The sequence below is a fragment of the Protobothrops mucrosquamatus genome, unplaced genomic scaffold (assembly GCF_001527695.2).
Source record: "Protobothrops mucrosquamatus isolate PMUCROS unplaced genomic scaffold, P.Mucros_1.0 scaffold865, whole genome shotgun sequence".
NCBI lineage: Eukaryota > Metazoa > Chordata > Lepidosauria > Squamata > Viperidae > Protobothrops > Protobothrops mucrosquamatus.
The window spans coordinates 50,055-73,303 of record NW_015387120.1 but is presented as its reverse complement, the minus strand read 5'-3'; the positions used below and the strand labels follow the sequence as shown (position 1 = coordinate 73,303).

At 41.8% G+C, this 23,249-nt stretch overlaps 1 protein-coding gene across 2 annotated transcripts; it reads left to right on the top strand.

The window, feature by feature from the left end:
* The first annotated feature begins 1,014 nt into the window (after nucleotides 1–1,014).
* SPG21 (SPG21 abhydrolase domain containing, maspardin) lies at nucleotides 1,015–23,212 on the top strand. Of its 2 annotated transcripts, none has more exons than XM_015819153.1 (10): nucleotides 1,015–1,135; nucleotides 6,740–6,839; nucleotides 8,933–9,025; nucleotides 15,732–15,893; nucleotides 17,151–17,231; nucleotides 18,391–18,536; nucleotides 20,475–20,583; nucleotides 20,923–21,030; nucleotides 21,271–21,411; nucleotides 22,472–23,212. In XM_015819153.1, the coding sequence occupies exons 3-10, from the start codon at nucleotides 8,963–8,965 to the stop codon at nucleotides 22,595–22,597; spliced, it is 936 nt and encodes a 311-aa protein (XP_015674639.1). In that variant the 5' UTR covers nucleotides 1,015–1,135; nucleotides 6,740–6,839; nucleotides 8,933–8,962; the 3' UTR covers nucleotides 22,598–23,212. The 2 variants fall into 2 exon arrangements, with proteins under 2 accessions (XP_015674639.1, XP_015674640.1); XM_015819154.1 differs by lacking the exon at nucleotides 1,015–1,135 and adding an exon at nucleotides 1,167–1,240.
* Nucleotides 23,213–23,249: the final 37 nt, after the last annotated feature.

Below are 23,249 nucleotides of genomic sequence, written 5' to 3'. Positions count from 1 at the left end.
TTTGAAGCCACGATCTTCTTCTTCTGCCTGGACCTCGTTTGCCTTCAATCTTTCCCTGGAGGGTTAAATGGAGTAGGCCGTATTTTTCTGGGTGTCGCATCAAATGTCCGAAATATTCTAATTTTCGTTTTTTAATTGTTTTGATGATTTCCCTTGGCTTTCCCAGGTGGCTTATCACCTCATTTCTGATCTTGTCAACCCAGCTTCTACGTAACAGCCGCCTGTAAATCCACATTTCAAATGCTTCTAGTCTCTTCAGGTGGCCTTCTGTCAGAGACCAACTCTCTACTCCATGGAGCAGGATAGAAAAAATACAGCATCTGACACGCCTGATTTTCAGTCTTAGGCTTATGTCGTGACTGCAGATAGGGCTTTTTCTATCCTTGTCTTTACTTCAACGGTCATGTCCCAGCTTTCGTATAAATTAGAACCGAGGTGCATGATCCTTTCAACTTTTTCTAGTGGTATTCCTTCTGAATTTATTGGTGGCAAATTAACGGGTTGTTTACTGACGACCAGGATCTTGGTTCCTAGCAAGGGTCATTCCCACTCTAGTTATCTTCGGATGCAAAAGACTGCAATTAATTCCCACAATTCCATGCTTTCTGGGGATTCTGGGAGTTGTAGTTCAACATCTACTGAGAGGCCTGTTTCAATGTTTGAGAGCTATAAACCTCTGGATGGGATACTGAACTTAACAGACAATAGATAATACAGGCAGGATTGTGCAAAACGAATAAGAAATGTAAGACCTCCCCGTAGGAAGGGGGCAACAGACAAATCTATCCCTAGCCTAGGCGGTGGGAAATACCGTACTTCCGCGTTAAAGGGACAGACACGCGCCTGCGCACATCTCCGCTCCGTCACGTGCTCTCGCGTACCTTTCCCTTCTTCCGCCTCGATGGTCGGCCGAGCTCGCTCAGCTCATCCGCTTCCACTGGGAAGCCCGTCCCCTTTTCGGCGTGACGTCAGAGATCGGCGTGCCGCCGGGCTCCCCGCCCACTGGGGAGGCGGGGCTGTTTAGCGTCGGGCTGCTTTAGGGCTCGCCGAGCGGTCGGGAGGAAGGTACCATTTTGATGGCCGGAGGGGGGCCACCGTAGTCCTCCCTGGCGTCCGCAGGGCTGACGCACGCCTGGTGAGCACGGGGCTTTGCATGTTGCTTTCCCGCATTGAGGAAAGGCTTGGGCGCTGCTCGTAGCGGACCGTGGCGGGACCCTAAGAGATACATGGGGGCTCGGGGGTAAAAGAAAGGGCTGAGGGTGGGGTGGGATGCCCTATTGTCCCCCAGGCTTCCTGTGTGAAGTGGGGCAGTTAAACGAGTGGGCGCGGGCTGGGGTGGGGTGGGGTGGGGTGGGGGGGGCACCTGACCCGGGGAAGAAGGAATGGTGGGAATGGGGTGGAGAACTTCCCCCAGCCTCGTTAGGAAGACATGCTGGGCCACCTGCTCCCAGCCTGGTCTACCTTGCAGGACTGTTGTAAAGATCACAGGAATTGCTCTACCAAGGGGAAAAGTGGGAGTCTCCCTGGTCAGCTAAAATCTCTGCCAGGGCTGCTGGTGTGAAAGTTGGGCAATTGTGTAATTGGAGGGGAGACCCTGGGTGGGAGGAGATGGGAGTGGAAGGGGGCTCTGCCCTCCAAGGAGGAAAGGGCTGGAAGGCGAGGAGGGAGCAGGAAGATGGGTGTCTAACCTTGCTTACTTACGTCCCCTTTTTCAGCATTTTATTTCTGCTTTTGTTTCCTTCCCACTCCAACCCAGCACAATCCACTTTAACAAAAAAAGCTAGTTTGCCAAGCAAAATGGGGCTTCAGTCTCAATTAAGGCTGTATTGATCTGGTGAATGTTTCATGCAGGCCATGATTACTGAGCAGACCTGTTGCAAAGAGCACCCCCCCCCCCCGATTCAGGATAAAGGAATGCCGTTTGGGTTGGATGTTGCGAAAGGCTTCCTCACACCAGAGCTGTTTGGAGGGTGGAAACCCAAGAGAAGGGGTGTTTGTTTGTTTTTTTGTATTCTTTTATAGTTCTCGTGTTGTTTTGCTGGGAGTTGCGTGGTGCTACAAATTGAATAACTTCCACAAACAAATAATAGAGAGTATCACTTTTCTGCAGGTGTTCAGGCAGAGATTGCAAAGAGATTAGTTAAAGATCCTTTTGCTTGGAGTCCTGCACGGAGCAGGGTTTGGATTTAGGGGCCATAAAGGTTTATTTCCAACTCCATCATTCCAAATGATAAATACAGTTTATTGTTTTTTAAGAGCTGTCAGTTTCATTACGGTTTGTTTAAAATCTTTTCTTATATATATATACTACTAGGAGTTCTTTTTTGGGGGGGTGAAATAGAATGATCGAGAAGTATAATAAATAACACATCTTCAACAATCACAATTGAGCCCAAAATCCGTTGCTAAGTGAAACATTTGTTAAGTGAGTTTTGCTACATTTTATGACTTTTCTTGCCATTGTTGTTAAGTGAATCACTGCAGTTGTTAATTTAGTAACACGGTTGTTAAACGAATCTGGCTTCCCCATGGACTTTGCTTGTCAGAAGGTTGCAAAAGGGGATCACAGGACCCCCAAGGATAGTGCAGCCGTCATAAATATGAGTCAGTTGCCAAGTGCCTGAATTTTGATCACGCGATCATGGGGATGCTGCAGTGGTCATAAGTGTCAAAAACAGTCATAAATCACATTTTTTCAGTGCCATTGTAACTTTAAATGGTTACTAGACAAACTGTTGTAAGTCAAAGACCAACTGTACAATACCACAGGACCACATCTGTTTCTTCACCATGCTTGGGACTTAATCTCAACTATTTTTTCATCGCTTCTTCTGTCATTAAACCTAGTTCTAAGACTTTAGATATGTCAGTTGTTTTGGAGCAGAGGACTGTGTCCACAAGACCTTATGGTGTAATAACTGGGTTTTGGGTTTCAGCCTGCTGGATACGTAGGTTGTTTTGGTACAGTGCATGTTTAAGCTCATTTCTGGTTATCCTGAAAATGTCTGTAGGAATCGGGTTGTGTGGACCAATTAAATAAATCTTGGGCAGTTGTGAATAAAAGATCAAATCTTGCTTTAAAATGGAGATTGAATCAGGAAAGTAATTACTGCAAAGTCTCTTTGTTTCCATGTGCTTGTATTTCAGAAAAGGGAAAGTTGTTATCACTGGAGGCCTAAGGGACTTTCTAACCAGAAATCCTAATTTTCCCTTTCAAATGGTATGCCAACAATTATACTTCTTCTTGGATAGGGTAAATACATTGTAGTAGACTCACACTGAGATTATTCTCATGTACTTGGTGTGGGTCTCAAATTTTGTGTGGCAAGGAATAAGGCTGTTAAGGTGGTATGTATCTGCTGCACTTTCGCTCAGATAACTACTGGGCCATATTCAAAGTTTTGCTTATGATGGACCTTTGGCTACACAATTAAAACTTTGCTTCTTTTTTATGTGGGACGCATTCATAGAGCTGAAGAAGCTTCTTGGATGAGAAGCGAAATGTCTTCAAAGAAAAGCAAGAAAGCCTTGTGGAAAAGCATCTTTGGGATGCATTCATAGCTTCCATCTTGACTTTGCTGATCTTCGATGGGGTCAGGATAAATTAAGATCAACCATCTCGATGCAGGCTATTGGTAAAGGGCTTCTTGGGCATGTCAAGAGCCACAGAGGGATAACTGTGGTTGCTGCCTAGATAACCTCTGTCTATGCTGTATCCAATACCACTAATCCTCTTTTTGCAAATATTCATATAACATCCTAATGCACCTGCTGATTTTTTCTCTTCTATCCAGGCCTTCCCTGTCTACTCAAACAAATAGTTCTGCTTTGCTTTCTTTGTTCTATCCCTGTCATCTATTGAATGAGTTGTTTTACAACACTGTTTGTTGATGTTTGCATTTTAATTTTTATTGTAAACTGCTTTGAGGGGCAGTCTTGTGGGAAGGAGTTTATGAAATAAGCAATGAGGCACACTTCTAAGTAGAGATTTTCTAGGTAAACACGTGTATTGCTGTACATCATTTTGTGTATTTCATTCCTCTTTGCTTTTGCTGTTTACTATCTCTCTGCTTTGTGTGTGCGTGCATACCTTAACTCGGCATAACACATTGTGTATCTTTTAAGGAGTTTAGTCCATCAGTGCAAAAGCTACAATGCCTATTTGGTGCTACGACATTCTTTGTGGATTGAAAATATTTGAAATGTGTCTCGACTACCGAATACTTTTTAATATGGAATATGTAGGTAAATGAATTCAAACTATCTTTTAAATATGTAGCAGTTTTAGGGTTTTAAGCAAACTGTAGCAAGAGAGAGAATGGAGGGAACACATTGATGCAAACTGGAGATAGTCCTTTAATTCATAAATGTTATGCTTGTATAAATTTACTGTCAAATGGGACAGCTGACTACATTTTTCCATGCTTGGATAATCGTGGAAGATTTATGGCCAAAGCTTGAAGATCAAAGAAAAGCCCAATCATTAACTGTACTGAATAGTTCAAGTACATTTCCTTACGGTATTCTCAGCTCTAATTTAATACACTGCTTTTCAGTGCTATCTGAAGATTCTTTAATGGTTCAATAAGATTACAAGCTCGTTTTCCCAAATGGTCTAGCATGTACATCTTGTACTAACTCATGAATTATTGAAAAAGCCACCATGTTTGGATTCACACAATACTACTAAACAATAAAAAATAATTTGCAAATCCCAGTGATTAGATTTGCCTATCAATTGTTAAGGAAACTAGCAGCAGTTGCAGTCAGGACAAAAGGCAATGATGCCTTATTTTAAATTCTGGAATTGTTAGGCTCACATTGGCAGGCTTTTTCTGGTTCTTGGTGCACCTTTCTGCACGCAGCATTTTGATACAAGCTTTTAATACTTTTTTGAACATAAGTAAGCTCAAAGTCAGTAAGACAGTTCAAAGGGGAGAAGATCATAGAAACGACAGAGGAACCTTTGATAAATCATTGATCCCTTTCAAAGTGTATAGAATTAGCTTTGTGTGTTGCTACAACAATACGGTACTGTATTATCTGCTTTTTTACTGAGAAGATTGCTTGATCTCTAGCAGAAGCATGGCTAAATGTGGGAATGGCTTTGCTATTTGGAGTGACTTCATATCTTGAAAACAAATCTAGCTAAGAATTCAGTTCAAACTAGAATCAATTTTTATAATACAAGGTTTGTTATCCCATCCAAAATGTGCATTTCTTATGCACTCTTATGAGTGTATATTTTAATTTTCCAGTCTATCAGAAATTTTCACTAATATGGATTAGTTTTATTAACGACTATACTTTTACTGGTGATTTATACTATGTTAGTCATAGTTCTCAATATTCATTCTTAGTTTACAGCAGTGATTTTCAAACTTGACCACTTTAAGGTGTGTGGATTTCAACTTCCAGAAGGCTGGCTGGCAAATTCTGGGAGTTGAAATCCACACATCTTAAAGTGGCCGAGTTTGAAAAACACTGGTTTAGAGGTTAATAGTGACTTTTTGGACTGTTAACCAATAGGATACATTCATTTACTTAAAGCTATATTATGCTAGAAAATGATAACCCCCAGATCTAAATCCCCTTGTTCATCTGCATCTCACTTTTTTTTTTACTTTTTCTTTAACCTTCTTGTCTTCTTTTTATAAAATTTTCTTTTCATGGTTAATAAAAATACAAAAGGAAACAGGAAAAGGAAGAACAAAGGGAACCGTCTTCAGTGTTCAGGAGATTGAGCTATAAGCAGCAGTCCAGAACAAGGTCACATGCCTTCTGTTTGATATAAAAATACTTTTGTTGTGGATAGGAAGAATTGTAAACAAATATGTTTCTGATCAGGTAACCATCAATTTTAGTTGAGTTCCATCTGGGAAATTTAATTTCTGCAGTGGTGGGAAAAAGATTCACCTGGGCAGACGTTGGGATAACAGTGGAAGAACAGGAACGGAAATTCAATCCTTGAGGAATTAGAAGGAAGAAAATATAGATAGCCCTTGTCTTACAACAGTTTTATTTAGAGATCATTTGAAGCTGCAGTGGCACTGAAAAAGCAACTTATGACCATTTTTTCCACTTACAACCGTTGTAGCATCCCCATGTGGACACGTAATCAACATTCAGACGCTTGGCAACTGATTCATAGTTATGACGGTTGCAGCGTCCCGGAGTCACGTGATCCCCTTTTGATCCAACAAGCAAAGTCCATGGAGAAGCCAGCTTCACTTAACAACCGTGTTACTAACTTAAGAACTGCAGTGATTCATTTAACAACCGTAGCAGTTGCGGCAGAAATGTTGGGCTCAGTTGTGGTCTGTAAATAGGTTCTTTCCTCAAACTCGGGATGGGTATAAATAAAATGAGGGGGAAATGAAAGGAAGCCTTTTTCCTTAAAAGCTACAGTAGCAAGAATATTATAGAAGGGGACAAAACGTAACAGGGAAAAGATAGAGGAATATATATATATATACCCGCAACTCAGTGAAAATGCCCACAACTCAAGTGAAAATCGCAGGAAAACTACATCGTGGTTTAGGGTGTGATGCAAACATGCTCACTGCCATTTCTCGTATCCACCAATGTCTCAGCATGCAAGATACGCCTCCGGATTCATAAATCTGTGAATTCGTGACATACTGCCGGAGAAAACATAAAATAGTTAAACTTGTTCTTGACCACAATTATGCTGCAGATAACCGTGGTTTGTTGGGATTTTTTTTACTGTCTTTTGCAGGTTGGTGAATGTTTCCGCTGTCTAAGGCATTTCCTTCCATCCCTGACTTTCCGATTTTATTCTGCACGTCTGTCTCGGTTATAATTCAGAGACATTCAAGGTTGGTTGATTTCGTCCTGCCAGAATTAAGGTCCCCCTTAAGCTCTTGCGTTTAAATAGCTTGTACAAATCCTTTACGCGAATGAGCAGAATGTACAAAAATGTGTTTTAATTCACATTCTCGAGCTGATTAACCGAACTTGGGAGTGAGTCGCAATGAAATACACCTTCCTTTTAAGCTACTTAAGGAGTGGGGGAAGGGCAAGAAAGAATTGGGGGGGGGGAGGAGAGTCTAAAAGCCATGAAAAATACCCAAGCTGCAAAAATGTCTAAAAAGAAAATAAAAATAAATCTGTGTTGGATCAGATGGATTTGTTCAAGCTATTCTTTCCCTCTGTGGAGGTTGAGAGCCAGCTAACATTTGCAGGGCCTAGAGAGCAAGCCCTGGAAACATCTAAGGTGTAAGTCAGTTTGATTGAATTTTTTTTCATTGCAGGCTCCTAAGCTCCAGCAGTGCAGCTTTTGATCTCTAAATCAAACCTAGAACTAAGGAGCAATTTCCTGACAAGGAGAACAATTAATCAATGGAACAGTTTGCCTCCCAGAGTTGTGGGTACTCCATCACTGGAGGTTTTTCAGAAGTAGACTAGATAACCACTTGACCAGGATGGAACCCCCTTGAGCATTCAAAAAGCAAATCAATCCATCAGTATTGAGATGGAAGGGACCTTGGAGGTTTTCTAGTCCAACCCCTTGTTCAAATACGAGACCCTATACAATTTTATGGTTGTCCAGTCTCTTCTTAAAAGCCTCCAGTGATGGAGCACCCATAACTTCTGCAGGGAAGCCATTCCACTGGTTAATTGTTCTCACTGTCAGGAAGTTTCTCCTTAATTCCAGGTTGCTTCTCTCCTTGATTAGTTTCCATCCATTGTTTCTTGTCCTGCCCTCTGGTGCTTTGGAAAATAAGTTGACCCCCTCTTCTTTGTGGCAGCCCCTCCAAATACTGGAATACTAAGACCTCTGGGGTCCTTTCCAGCTCTATGATGCTATGTTTTATGATCATTTCTGAATATATAATCATAGACTAATAGGGCTGGAAGGTACCTTGGAGTCTTCTAGTCCAACCCCTTGCTCAAGGCAGGAGACTTTATGTCATCCTGGGCAAAAAGCTATCCAGTCCATTCTTGAAACCATCCCGAAAGTGGGTGCTGCATACTCCATGACTCACGCAGCTGTAGCCTTGGGGAAATCCATAAGAGGTGCAACTCCTGTTAACGCTGCAGCTCATCTGAAAGGTTGATTGTTTTTCTTAAAGTTTGCATCCTGCCATCCTGCTGGCAGCTGTGTGAGTCAGAGTTGGCGTGTAATCACGGGCTTCAGTATTTCAGTTTCTGTTAGGCATGCCTGTCTCATTTTTATTTTACAGCTAGAAGGGAAAAAAAAGAGGTGGTCTTTTAACTTCAGCTATAGAAGGAGAGCCGTGTTAGTCAATGGACCTGTTTCTCAACCTTAATCACTTTTAACTCCCAGGCTTCAATTCCCAGAATTCCCTAGCCAGAAGGGTTGGGGAAAAAAATCAGGAGCGTGGTCGCACCTTTCTTGACTAACAAATTTGGTCAAAAGACTATAGAGTTTTCTTCGTGAAAGTTTACGCCCTTTAATAAAATTTGTTAGCCGGTAAAAGATGCTCCCAAACTCTTTTGGTTTTTAATTCTATGTTCTTGGCTTAAAGCAGCAGCTCCCAAACTTTTCTGTATCCCTCACCCCCAGAATGCTTCCGATATATTCTCGCACCCCTTGCAAAGGTTCAAAATAACGGCAACGAATTATGCACATGCGCTATAATTTTGAAAACCCAAGTTTTTGCACCCCCTGGAATATCGTCTTGCACCCCCAGGGGGTATGAGCACCCCTGATTGGGAACCCCTGGGTTAAAGAATAGATCAGAATGCTTCCCACTTTAAACTTCCCCGTTTAGTCTTTGCCTGTATCTTTTCTAAACTTTTCTCGCTGCTTTAAAGGAAAGCATTTTGGGAAGCAAGGATAATAGAATTAGGATTTAAAAGATTTATCCTGGAGGAGTCTTTTGCTTCTCTCTATCTTCTGCAGTGCTGACTTTTTCATCTGAAATGTTTTCTCTGTGTATTTCAGGTTTCCCTTACCTTGGAATTTGTCACCGTCATGGGAGAGATTAAAATCTCTCCAGACTATAGCTGGTTCAGAAGTACTGTTCCTCTCAAAAAGGTGGGTGCAGATTAATTTCCCTCTCTGCTGCAGTTTAGTTGCATTGTTTTATACATTGCAAGCATTGTAAACGTAAATGAGATATGCTTACAGTGTCAGAATTATGATTATATTTCATTTCAGACAGACAAGATTTGTTATTTGTGTTGATTCTTCTGCAATCTGCTGTGAGGCTTGAGGGATGCATTTCTCTTCCAGCCTTATTTTTTTGTTGAGTGCCTTCTAGAAATTCACAACCGCTAACTATCTCTTAATGGCTGGCTTTGGAGATAACCGTGCCACTTAGAGGTTTTGCGTAACATTTTAAGTATTTTTTTTCTAGGTAAAACTAAAAAAGTCATGATAGAAACTTCAGAGCCTTCTGCAAGCTACTATCAGCGCAGGGATAAATATTTGTCGTGTTTTAGAGCTCACACTTCAGAGAAACGTGCCTGAGCATGTCCCATGTAAAGGACCACGCAGGAAAGAGGAATAAACTGCATAGTAGTTTTCGCTATTCAGGGTTTCAAAAAACGCCTTTGTTCCCTTATAAAATCCTTAACTTCCTCCTGATTCAGTTGTTCTTCAGCCTGAATCGCAACAGTGCAATTAACTGAAAAATCAGAGCCATTTAAAAGCATGTGGCCAACTGCTTCAGAGTTTTTTATTTTAAAAAAGCGGGTCAAATAGTTCATTCTAGTGAATAGGATGTCTCTCTCTCTCTCTCTCTCTCTCTCTCTCTAGCCAGATTACTGCCCTACAATGACTCAGCTGGGGTTTCATTGTGTTGACTTTGAAATTGTGCCTGGCTGGAACAGAAGGGGACTGGATGCTTTTGATGGAAAAGAAAAAAGAAGGATGTTTCTTATTTTACTGTTGTCTATTTTAGTTGATCTTTGAGGGATGATATGCCCAAAGGGTGGGTAGATGCCATGGCAGAAAAAGCTATCTTCTTGTGACCTGCCAGATGGCACTTTCTCATGGATGGGGCCCAGAGCATACCTCCTGCCGATGTATTGTACAGTGGTACCTTGGTATTCAATTGCTTTGAAACTTATAAGATTTGGTACTCAACGCATTACGGTCATTTGTTTGGTACTCAACAGGCAAGCTAGAACGTGTTGCTGTTGATTGCCATTGTTGTTGTTGTTAGTTGCGAAGTCGTGTCCGACCCATCGCGACCCCATGGACAACGTTCCTCCAGGCCTTCCTGTCCTCTGCCATCTTCTGGAGTCCATTTAAGCTCACGCCTCCTGCTTCAGTGACTCCATCCAGCCATCTCATGCTCTGCATTCCCCTATTGCCCTCAGTCTTTTCCAACATCAGGCTCTTCTCCAGTGAGTCCTTCCTTCTCATTAGGTGGCCAAAGTACTTGAGTTTCAACTTCAGGATCTGGCCTTCTAAAGAGCAGTCGGGGTTGATCTCCTCTAGGACTGACCGGTTGGATCGCCTTGCAGTCCAGGGTACTCGCAGGAGTCTTCTCCAGCACCAGAGTTCAAAGGCCTCCATTCTTTGGCGCTCAGTCTTTCTTATGGTCCAACTTTCACAGCCATACATTGCAACTGGGAAAACCATGGCCTTGACTATACGTACTTTTGTTGGCAGGGTGATGTCTCTGCTTTTTAGTATGCTGTCTAGATTTGCCATTGTTTTCCTCCCCAGGAGCAATATGACTCACTAAATTATCTTTATGAGAAAAATTGGGTACTCATTGTATTTGGTACTCGTCGCACCTCCTGGAATCTATTAAGGATGAGTACCAAGGTACCACTGCATTTCAAAATGAGATCAGCTCTTTTGTTGAGAGTGGTGCTTTCTAGGCCCACCAATAGGCCCACAAATTCTTTTCCAGCCTGAAACCAGGCACTTACCACGTGGGCCTGATCAGCTTTTCCTGGGAGAGAAAACTTAAGTCTGAACTGGGCAGCTGTTTCTCCCACCATGTGATTTTTCACATGCTCTACCCAATGCTGTTCTCCGTCTCCAAGGATTTGTGAAGCGGTCTGTTTTCTGAATGTCACCCAAAACATTCCAAGACAAAGGAAAAGCAGGAAGAGAATCTTCTCATTGTTTCTGGGCCACCTTTTTGTCGGGAAAATCCAGCTGGATAACAGATATTTAGTCTGTTGTTATGTTGTGTACGTGGCAAGGATTACCTTTACAACTCTCAGAAGATTGTAATAACCGTCCTGAGCTTGATATCCTTGAGATATGTGCAGCTCTCAGAATGCTCAGCAAAGGCACAGATTGGCTGGGAATTCCAGGAACGGGAATCCTAGCATATCTGCACATGCTAAACTCCTGGATACTAGGAATATTAAGGATGCTAGTTGCCATTGTTGTTTTTTTTAAACTCCTGTGAAGATATTTGGGGTCAGGGTGTCTCTGTAAAAACTGCTTAATTTTTCCAGCAAATGTTGCAGCATCTCAGTGATGTATATTTATGGAAACATGTAATGTGCCAGATTAAAAGTTGTTTTATTTGTTCAAAAGGAAGGTGACCCTGATTTTAAGATAATCCCCATATAAAAGTAAGATTACAGAGGAAAATCTCATTAGTCTCTATGGCCAGGTTCAAAGAAAATACGAAGAAATCTTTTTCATTTAAAAAAAAAAATACTTTCTGGTAATTGGCGTAATCCTGTTTGCATTTTGGGGGGAAGGAATCGTTATCTTCAATAAATATAAATACATTTTAAAAGTTTATACAGAAGTAATTCCATGGAAATTTAAAACGGTCATTATGTTTTTAGGTGCTGCAGTATTTGCTTAAGTAAAAGTAAACTTTCAAATCATTCTTTTCAGACCAGAGCAGGTAATCCTGCAGGTGATATTACAGTTGAATTTTAGGGGGAAAAAATTGCTGAACTGTAGAACTAGTTCAACAATACAGCAAGGTGTGGGGTTCTGTTTTGCTGCACGTGTTCAAACAGTCACCCGTCTGAATATTTTGATTTATCCTGCATTGAGCGAGATAAGGACACTCGCAGGTTTCCAGAGAAACGACAGCTAATATTTTGATGTAATAATAAAAACGTTGATGACAATGAGACTTCAGCATATTGCACCAAAAAGGTCTTGAGTTTTCTGTGCTCATTCAGCCTGAAGTCTGAACATCTGCAATTTTTTGTTTCGCTTGTTTCCAGAACCTTTGACACTTATTTGTATATCCTGTCTGAGAAATAGTCGCAGTTGTCTTTATATTTCTCAGCTGACGGTATTTCGGAAAACAGATCTAAAGTAAAAGGCAAACCCCTGTGGGCCACATGATCTTCATATGATCTGTCTCTTGTTGGACCCTCCTTTGTTTGTTCTCGGCTAACAGCTGTAATTTTAGAGATGAGCAAACTGGGGGGATCTGGAATTTAGCAGTAAGCTAACTATGGAGCAAGATCTGATTTAGTTCAGCCGGTTCAACACATACTTGTCTTTGCATGACAAAGACACATTTGGTTTGTTGTTTACCACCACATCTTTCTTGGTAGCTGCTTTTTATCTTATACTGGGGTCATTTTATCCTGGCCTCACTTTGTAGAGAACATCACTTTGTTCCAGAGAAGAGCAACAAAGATGATTAAGGGACTGGAGGCTAAAACATATGAAGAACGGTTGAAGGAATTGGGCATTCATGTCTAGTTTAGTGAAAAGAAGGGCCAGGGATGACATGATAGCAGTATCCCAATGTCTGAGCAGCTGCCACAAAGAAGAGGGAGGGGGGGGGGTCAACCTATTTTCCAAAGGACCAGAAGGAAAGACAAGAAGCAATGGATGGTAACTGAACAAAGAGAGAAGCAATCTAGAACTTAGGAGAAATTTCCTAACAGTGAGAATTAACCAGTGGAATGGCTTGCCTTCAGAAGTTGTGGGTTCTCCATCACTGGAGGCTTTTAAAGAAGAGACTGGACAGCCATTTGTCTGAAATGGTATAGGGTCTCCTGCTTGAGCAGGGGGTTGGACTAGAAGACCTCCAAGGCCCCTTCCAACTCTGTTATTCTGCTATTCTGTATGGTTTGAAGTTAGCCCAAATAAATTATTTTGATCATTTTGAAAGTCCTCTTGAAGCTTTTCATTTCCCCTTTTTGTTTAAATAACGCTATATAAATTTTATACACCCCCTTTTTTATTTACTTACTCACAGGTAGTCCTCGATTTGCAACAGTTCATTTAGTGACCGTACAAAGTTACAACAGCACTGAAAAAAAATCATTTATGACCGTTTTTCACACTTACGACAGCATCCCCATGGTCACATGTTCAAAACTCGGATGCTGGGCATCTGACTCATATTTATGACCTGGGTTTCTTGATTACCTTAATTGATTTTTGTTTTGTTTTGTTTTAATCTTCAGAAACATCACCGGACTAAAAATACCAAAATATAAAAAATGTAAAATGGGCTGCAGTATTGCTCCAGCTCAGTTGCCAATAGGTGTTTTTGAATTTTTATGAGTGAGACGTGTTTGTAGAATTGCTCTCGTGTGGCTACTGAAGACTGAAAATTTAACTTTCTGGTTGTTTTTTCTTCTGAAATGGTTTGAGGTTGAGAACAAGCGTGCACTGAGCTTGTGACTTCCTTGTTCTATGAAAAGGAAGTCAGCCGTTTCTAATCGGCCCCGAAGAGTGAAACCTGCTTGGGTCTTTTAGACTTATGATTTGCCAGTGACAACAGCAATTGGGCAGCTGAAAAAAAAAGTGGATTACTTTTTAAGAAGAGACTGGACAGCCATTTGTCTGAAATGGTATAGGGTTTCCTACCTGAGCAGGGGGTTGGACTACATGACCTCCAAGGTCCCTTCCAACTATTTTCAAGCCTGCTTGTTTCTTAATATCTTCTCTTTCAAAGTGGAATGCTTTTGATGTTCACGTGATGATCACCCATCTCAAACAGTAGGCGGAAACGTAGCTCCAATGGGTCACGTTAGGTTTTTGTTGTTGTTGTTGTTGAATTGTACAACCGTTTTAGAAAAAACAGAATACTTGGGTTTGAAAAACCGATGCAGGATAAAGGAAACTTGATAAGTCACTGTGGCCGGATGCCAGGAGGTAAACAGATCCTTAAAACACTGTTGCAAACCCTTGTGAAAAACACACTGCAAGTCATAATAATTCAGTTTTTCCTGCCTCGTATGACAAAACGTTATGAGATAATGAGATTACGGTCTAGAATGGATTGCTCTTAGGATTGGCAAGTTTGTGCAACCGGAGTGGGGTTTCAGACACAAAAGCAGTTGATTTGTATTTCACCACTTTGCTGTTTTCCTCCAGGTTTGGCAGAAGTAACAAGTGGGTTTTTTTGTCTCTGTCCGGCACCTTCCCCAAATAAATTAACTTTAAAACAGGAGGGTTTTAGATTCATCCAGAGGGTGATAACAGAAGGGAACAAGATTCTGTTTTGTCTAATTTCCTCTGGGAGCAAATGAGAGGAATTCAATTAAAGTTCTCTTACCCCTTGCAAAATATAGCAATGCCGATGGGAATTGAATGGAGCCTCTTTCGTTCCTGTCATATAGGAGTCCCTAACTAACGACCACAACTGAGCTCAAAATTTCTGTTGTAAAGTGAGACAGTTGTTAAGTGAGTCTTCCCCCATTTTACAGCCTTTCTTTCCACGGTTGTGAAGTGAATCACTGCAGTTGTTTAGTTACTAATATGGTTGTTAAATGAATCTGTCTTCCCCTTTGACTTCGCTTGTCAGAAGGTCGCGAAAGGTGATCACATGACCTCGGGACGCTGCAACCGTCGTAAGTACATGCCAGTTGCCAAGCGTCTGAATTTTGATCCCATGACCATGGGGACGCTGCAACGGTCGTTAGTGTGGAAAATGGCCATAAGCCACATTTTTCAGTGCTGTTGTAAGTTTGAACGGTCAGTAAAAGAACCGTTGTAAGACGAGAAATACCTGATACTATTTTTCTCAGCCTTGGGCCTCCAGGTTTTATTCGACTGCCACTCCATGTGCTTGGCCATAGCAGCTGGGAAGGACGGCCCAGCCTCTCCCCAAGGCACTCAGCAAATATTAGTCATCTTAGCTGCTCTTCTTTGCACCCTTTCCAAAGCCTCAACCTCTTTTTCGTAAGGTGGAGACCAAAACTGGATGCAGTCTTCCAGGTGTGGTCTTAAAGGTTCTCACGACAGACCTGAGTCTAGCTTCCTGTGAATTCCACTAGCCCAGTGGTTCTCAACCTGTGGGTCGGGACCCCATTTGGGGTCGATCGACCATTTCATGGGGGTCGCCAAGCAAGGCTGACCACCATTTTTTTGTCCGCCATTTTTTCCCCTTTTCCGGTGGGTGCCTTGCCTCCCTTGGGCTGGGCCAGCTGGTGGTCGGCCTGCTCCGTCTCTGCCGCTTGCCAGCTACGCCTCGGCCAGCGCAGGGGGCAGAACCACGCATGTGTGGCGTTCCCGGACAGGGAAAGTCCTCGACGTACGACCGGTTGGGTAGTCCTCGACTTACGACCGTTTAGTCCTCGACTTACGACCGGTTTAGTCCTCGACTTACGACTGGTTGGGGTCACGGCATTAAAAAGGTTGAGAACCACTGCACTAGCCCTTATCTAGTGCCAATTTGGCTGGAGTATTTATTATAGATCAGATTCTTGTACACAGGCAGCATGAAACAAACTTTTTAGTGCTTCGAATGCTGCACTGACAGCCTTCAGTTGTACCTGTCAAGAGTCGTGACCGCTGAGGAATCACCACTTTGTCTTCTCTGATGTCTCTTTTTCAGATCATCGTAGATGACGACGACAGTAAGATTTGGTCGCTGTACGACGCAGGACCCAGGAATATCCGGTGCCCCCTCATATTTCTCCCACCTGTCAGTGGGACCGCCGACGTCTTCTTTCAGCAGATTCTAGCCCTGTCTGGATGGGGTTACAGAGTCATTGCCGTGAGTGTCTCCATGCCATCCTGCTTTTGTTTCTTGAACTTTGACTTCAAGACAGGGGTACAGGCAGTCCTTGACTTACAACAGTTCATTTAGTGACCGTTCCAAGTTACAACGGTGCTGAAAAAAAGGGACGGATGACCGTTTCCCACACTTAGGACCGTTGCAGCATCCCCGTAATCATGTGATCGAAATCCAGATGCTTGGCAACTGGTTCCTATTTATGACGGTTGCTGTGTCCCTGGGGGTCACGTGACCCGCTTTTGTGACCTTCTGACAAGCAAAATCCACAGGGGAAGCCAGATTCGTTTAAGAAACCGTGCTACCGAATTAACGACGGTGGCAAATTCACCAAATTAACAATTGTGGCAAGAAAGGGCGTGAAATGGGTTGAAACTCCCTTAACAAACGTTTCACTTAGCAACATAAATTTTTAGCTCAGCTGTGGTCATATAAGTCAAGGACTACCTATACACCAAATCAGCCAGACCATAACTCCTCATTCTTGTAATCCAGCAGTCTCCGGTAACTGAATCAGTGGCTGCCATTTTGAATTTTTGTTGGCTTGCTCCAGTCAGATTTGGTATCCTATGAGCCCATGTTCCAAGAGAGTACCAGTAAGGTTTTATTATGTTCCTGGTGCCTTCCTTATTTGCCAGGCCTGGGCATAGCTTGAACCCTGGAGCTGATCTGAGTTTGAAATGTTGATTCTGGGGCTGCCCCCTAGCCTCAGTAGTATATCTGTAACAATGAGTGTCACCCCCTGGCAGTGGATGGTTTGCATTTTAAGTTACTCTCCTGGGTAGGGCAGTTCTGCCACCCCAATAAATTTTATATTAGACTTTGTCTAGACTCAGACTACAAAGTTTGAATTTATATTTAGACTTTGGAGGGCACCCAAACAAAACCCAGTGTCCTTGTGAAATTGAAGTTTACAGTATTTTCTCACTTTTTTCATTTTATTTTGCAATTATCGGGAATTACCCATTTTAAGAATCTGAGATGGTTTAGGATAAGATAAGTCAGTAAGAAAACCAAAACCAGAACCAGAACCGTCAACAATCCAACTAACTTCTATAAATTGGCCAGCCGGGAACCACAGGCTCCAGCTGCGTGCTGCGTTTTTGTTCAAAATGGGATTTTCCCAGTTAAGATGCACATATGCCTCTGCTCCCAAGTTTATCAGCTGAAAATTGCAATTAAATCTCCGTAATGGTGCACTGCATCTTTTCCTCTGTTTTTCTTTTTTTACCGTTTTAGTTACAGTATCCAGTTTATTGGGAGATCTTTGAATTCTGCGATGGATTCCGGAAGCTATTAGATCATCTACAACTGGATAAAGTTAGTGATTACAATAAAATGTTAGGTAAAAAGCCTAGAGTTTATACATGTTCATTGGATCAGCCGAGAGAGAATCTCCTTCATCCCTATCGAGGCATTGGTTTCCTTATCAGATTTCTAAGCTGCCCCTTTGCTAGGTGATATACAAAATCAAGCACAGTATTAAGAACAATAGGATCCAAAGCCATAAAAATATTAGCAGTCGTGAAGAAAAGTCATTTGAAAAAAAGATGGAACTTCTTTGGAATACTTGTTCTGACTTTCTTGGAACAGACTTGAAACCAGAGTATTAACAGTGTTAACCTTGTGAACTCTCAAGCTTCCTCCTTCCATTATGTATTCAGGATGGACAGTGATTAATATTTATATGTTACTTATATGTAAGGGTGTAGGTCTATACATATGTTGTATATAGTATGTTTAAATGTGTGTTATGTATGTGTACACTTTGAGAGCAAGCAACTAAACTTCATTTTTAATGTGTGCCATTGTGCCCACAGTAAAAATGACAATAAAGGTTTATCTATCTATCTATCTATCTATCTATCTATCTATCTATCTATCTATCTATCTATCTATCTATCTATCTATCTATCTATCTATCTATCTATCTATCTATCTATGTGTAGGTATGTATGTATGTATATAGCATGTATATATGTGGGTTCTGTATCTGTATGGGTAGATATATACTTTCTTTTGAGAGCAGGCAACAGAATTTCATTTTTGATGTGTGCCATTGTGCCCACAATAAAAAAATGACATTTTTACAGATGGAGGGAAACCAACATGAGATGGCAGAGATTATAGAATGAAAGTGAGAGATAAATTGGAAAGTCCATTGTCTGAACCTTTAATCTGATTCATGAAGTTGCTGTAAATCAGGGATCTCCCGTCTCGGCAACTTTTAAGACTTGTGGACTTCAACTACCAGAATTCCCCAACAAGCATGGCTGGCTGGGGAATTCTGGGAGTTGAAGTTCACGAGTCTTTAAAATTGCCACGGTGGGAGGCCCCTGCTCTAAATGTTTTTTGCTTGCCTCTTGGTCCGCCAGGAGGTGGCAGCTGATCCAATTTCCAAATGCTTGGAACGGTAAAACGTGCTCGATAAAAAAAGACAGATATCAAGGGTATTCTTCTTTTATCGTTTTAATATTAGGTTCACCTTTTTGGTGCTTCATTGGGAGGTTTCCTTGCTCAGAAGTTTGCCGAGTACACCCACAAGTCCCCCCGGGTCCAGTCTTTGATTCTGTGCAACTCTTTCAGCGATACCTCAATTTTCAATCAGACGTGGACAGCAAATAGGTGAGACGCCAGTAAATAAATCAGTGTTTGCTTCTTCTTTTTTTAACGAAACCAGAGTTAGAGGATTGTCAAAAAACATCATGGCTGTGAGATTTGGAACTAGGCCAAATGAGGGCAGAGGGGGCCTCTTGGTGGAAGTATGGAAGATGGGTGGAAGCTCAAATCTGATGTTGCTGGAACAGTTCAGATGCGGTTCCTCTCCTTCCAGGAGGTTTTGAGTCTGAAGCATTTTGCATAGTTGTCCATCTAACCCAGGGGTAGTCAACCTTGGCTCTTTTATGACTTGTGGACTTCAACTCCCAGAATTTCTGAGTCAGCCATGCTGGCTCAGGAATTCTGGGAGTTGAAGTCCACGAGTCATAAAAGAGCCAAGGTTGACTACCCCTGATCTAGCCCGTTGGGAGACCTTTCTGGATTGTGTGCGTGCTTTAAAGAACCTTTGTTTGGGATCCATATAATAGAATGTTGCTTTCTGCAACTCACAAGAACAAATTTTTGGATGGCTCCTGTTCTTTGGGGGAGTTGAGGGCCATCATGGTGAGGCAGGGGAATACATTTTGCAGGCCACATCCATACTTTCTGGAGGCCTGGAGCCTGATCTCGTGGAGCTTGGTTTTTATGGTTCCAGGCACCCCCAAAAGTCCTGGCCAGCAGGTGCAAGCAGGTTGCTAGTTGCCCACAATGTAAGCATGGTTGTGCCAGCAAAGACTTTAACAACTCTGAGCTTTGACTCCAAGAGGTTGCAGTGTGTCTACAAACTCATTATAGTTATGTCTAGTTTAATGAAAAGAAGGACTAGGGGTGATATGATAGCTTGTGTTCCAACATCTAAGGGGGTTCCACAAAGAAGAGGGGATCGACCTACTCTCCAAAGCACCTGAAGGCAGGATAAGAAGCAACAGATGGAAACTAATCAAGGAGAGAAGCAACCTAGAACTAAGGAGAAACTTCCTGACAATTAGAACAATTAACCAGTGGAACAGCCTGCCTCCAGAAGCGGTGAATGCTCCAACACTGGAAGTTTTTAAGAAGAGACTGGTCAGCTGGAATGATATAGGGTTTCCTGCTTGAGCAGGGGGTTGGACTAGATGACCTCCAAGGTCCCTTCCAAGTCTGTTATTCTGTTAAACATAAAGAGTTTCTATTTCCATTTCTTCAGCTCAGAGGTCCAACACTACTAAGACTGCTGCATTGTTACAAAAGCCAACCTCATTGGCTGCTCAGAAAGCCTTAAAAACATTGCTCTTCCCTCAAATATTAGGGCCAGGATGTCAGTGGAGGCCCACTTTACATATTTTCCTCTGCACTTATCAAGGAGTTGCTCATTTTTACTGGGCAAGTTATTGTTCTTTTTTGTGGATGTTAATTTGCATGAGTAATCTTGGTTTCACTGTTTTGTCAGCCACCCGGAGCGATTTGTTTAAGATGGGTGGCCATATAGATTTGCAAGATATATAATCAATAAATAAAAAAATTCTCCCACTTGGGTTTGGCGATTAAAGACATTTCATTGCCCTGTTTGACCTAAAACCAGCCATGGACCTCAAAGTCCAGCCATACAACCTGGCAATTTTGTACAACACAATTGTTGCCACTACACTAGGGCATGTTCAGCTGAGAAGACAAAGAATAAAAGAAGTTAAAATTCGAAGCTGCAGAGTAAAAAGCTTTGCTACCCAACGGTGATGTTCAAATGTATTGAAATGGCCCATTCTAGCCCAAACTCTAGCAACCTTCTTTGTAGGATGCCTTTGTCTACAATTAATGGATAGGATAATTTAATAGGAATTGTTAGAAGACGGACAGGTCTGCCTTACTAACTTTGTGACATCAGGTGAGGCTGAATGCAGAGAGATCTTTTTATGGTTAACTTGGCTGTGCAGGGCTCCTTCTGAACTTGAAGTCCTAACCTGTCTTTATATTCCTCTCTTTTTTCAGTTTTTGGTTGTTGCCTGCTTTCATGTTGAAGAAAATCGTCCTTGGGAATTTTGCCTCCGGTCCCGTAGATCCTGAAATGGCTGACGGAATTGATTTCATGGTGGACAGGGTAACGATCCGTAAAGCTCAAAATGGCTGCTTGATGGTGTTCTGGAGTTTGTCCAGGAAATAGCAAATACTGGGTGTTCTCAAGCTTCCTTCCTTTTTTCTTTTTCTGTTCGGTTGTGTGTGTGTGTGTGGGAGGGTATATAGATGGTCCTCAACTTACAACAGTTCATTTAGTGACCGTTTGAAGTTACAACGGGACTGACCTACGGGTGTTTTTTATACTTGGACTAGAAGATCTCCAAGATCCCTTCCAAGTGTGGTATTCTGTATTCTGTTTCTCGGTCGCCAGATTTCAGATCCAAATTGATGGCTTTTGTTTTTTTTTCTTAATGTCTGACAGCTGGAAACTTTGGGCCAGAGTGAGCTGGCTTCAAGACTCACTCTCAATTGCCAGAATTCCTACGTTGAACCTCATAAGATCCGAGATGTTCCTGTCACCATCATGGACGTGAGCAATCTAGGGCATATTCCTAGCTGATAAGCATGAGATGAAACTGGTTTTGACTGGGTATTGATTTGTGGGAAATCACCAATCCAGGAGGACCTGTCTATGGTGGTCGCACCAGCACCATTTCCTCCAAGTATGGGACCTTCTGGAAGAAGGAGAGAACTTCTGGTTCAGTGAAAGATCCTGGGCTCAATTATAAGAAATGGCAAAACTCATGCTGATGCTGGTTTTGATTTTTAGGTCTTTGATCAGAGTGCCCTGTCAACAGAAGCCAAGGAGGAGATGTATAAGCTGTATCCCAATGCCAGGAGAGCTCATCTTAAAACAGGGGGCAATTTCCCCTATCTCTGCAGAAGTGCCGAAGTAAACCTTTATATCCAAGTAAGTCCTGCTCATTCATTCATTCATTCATTCATTCATTCATTCATTCATTCATTCATTCATCCATCCATCCATCCATCCATCCATCCAGTCATCCATCCATCCATCCATCCATCCATCCATCCATCCATCCATCCATCCATCCATCCATCCATCCAGCAATCTCAGGATTCTTTTAGCGGAAAAGTGGAATTTGTAAAAAAAAAGATTAGCGTACTTTCCCATGCATACGTAGAGAATGAAATGAAGGATGCCAAAAATGGCTAGAAATGGTGAGATGGTCTTCCTTTATCATCCCATCTTTTTCCAGCTGATAGTTCTTTTTTTTTACATTACGAAATTGTGTCCTTCAACTAAAGGAGATTCGTTTGGTTCAATGGTCTTTTTAAATTAGTAAACTGGTTAGAATTGGATTGTTAAACTAAGGCACAGCAATGAAAACTCAAACATTAGCAAAATTAAATTCTCTCCCTCCCCCTGGCCCTAATCGGAGTTAACAGAACATCCTTCTTCTTCTGCAATGGAGAATTCAGCTGGTCACTGAATGAGTATATTTAGAAGACGGTCAGACACGTGTGTTGTGGTGGGCTGGGTTATTTTTGTTTCGTTTCGTTTTTTATTCAGAGATACTGTTCCATCCTGTTTTGTCAGTCAGTTTGCAAATGTCACACTAAGACATCTGTATGAAAGTCGGTCTGCTTTTTGCATACCGCTTCTTCTAGTCTTTGTGCCTTGTTTTCACAAAATGTTGCCCTAACTTTTTTCTGAAAAGGGCCAAAATCAGTGAACCAAGTGTTAGCCTGGAGTTTCTGAATTATATGGTTTGGGTTAATTCCTACTCATTCCTACTTGTGTTTTAATTCCTACTCATCTCCTATGTATATAATTCTTCCCACTTTCTCCTGTTAATTATGCTTTGGAATTCATACTAGAGTGTATTTCTGGATGCACATGAGAATCCATCACCAAACAAATGTGATTCATTTTTGTCCATGTTTTATGGTTTAGAGGGGGGGGGGAAGGAATGAATAGATTCTACTTCTCTCCATCTGCCCTATAGATACACTTGCTTCAATTCCATGGGACCAGATATGCTGCTATTGACCCCTCCATGATCAGTGCAGAAGAACTAGAAGTCCAGAAAGCCAATCTCCAATCTAGCAACGAACAAGAACAACCATCGTAATTGGCTGATTGGCCGTTCTTTCATCTGGAGGGTCAGGCTTCTTTCCTTGTTGGCAGATGTCCTGCCCAATCACATCTGGCCTTCTTTGTCCTTCTCTTCTTCCCACTGAACTGGTTAGAACTGTGTCCTTAAAACTCAGCTGGGCGGATTTCATTACATGAAACTAGGCTATGGACGCTCGCTCCCGTTTCTGTTTCACAAGCTAAGTTTGGATAATAAAAGTTAAGGATGCAACTTTGGAAGACTCATTAAAAAACAAAACAAAAAACGAATGCAACTGTCAGAGACAAACTTTTGGTACCAAAGCCTTCATTACTGTGCTCTTACCGAGAATAAATCTTTTTAATATATATATATATATACAAATCTATATCTCCATGCAGAGAGGGGTTACTATGAACAAATCACAGATGTCTGTAAGCTCATTTATAATTTGAAAATTTAGTTTTAAACTCTGTTGGAAGTGTCAATGTTGCTGTTACCTTTCTTTATATACTGTTACCGCTTAATGACTTGAAATCAGGGGTTTTTTTGTAAAATTAATTTGCTATCTTACTTTGTTTTGAATAAAATTTTAACTGGGTGTGGGAAGGACCCCGGTTATTTTGCTTTTGAGAATTTGCAAGGTAATAGCTTTGCTTCATACTTAAGG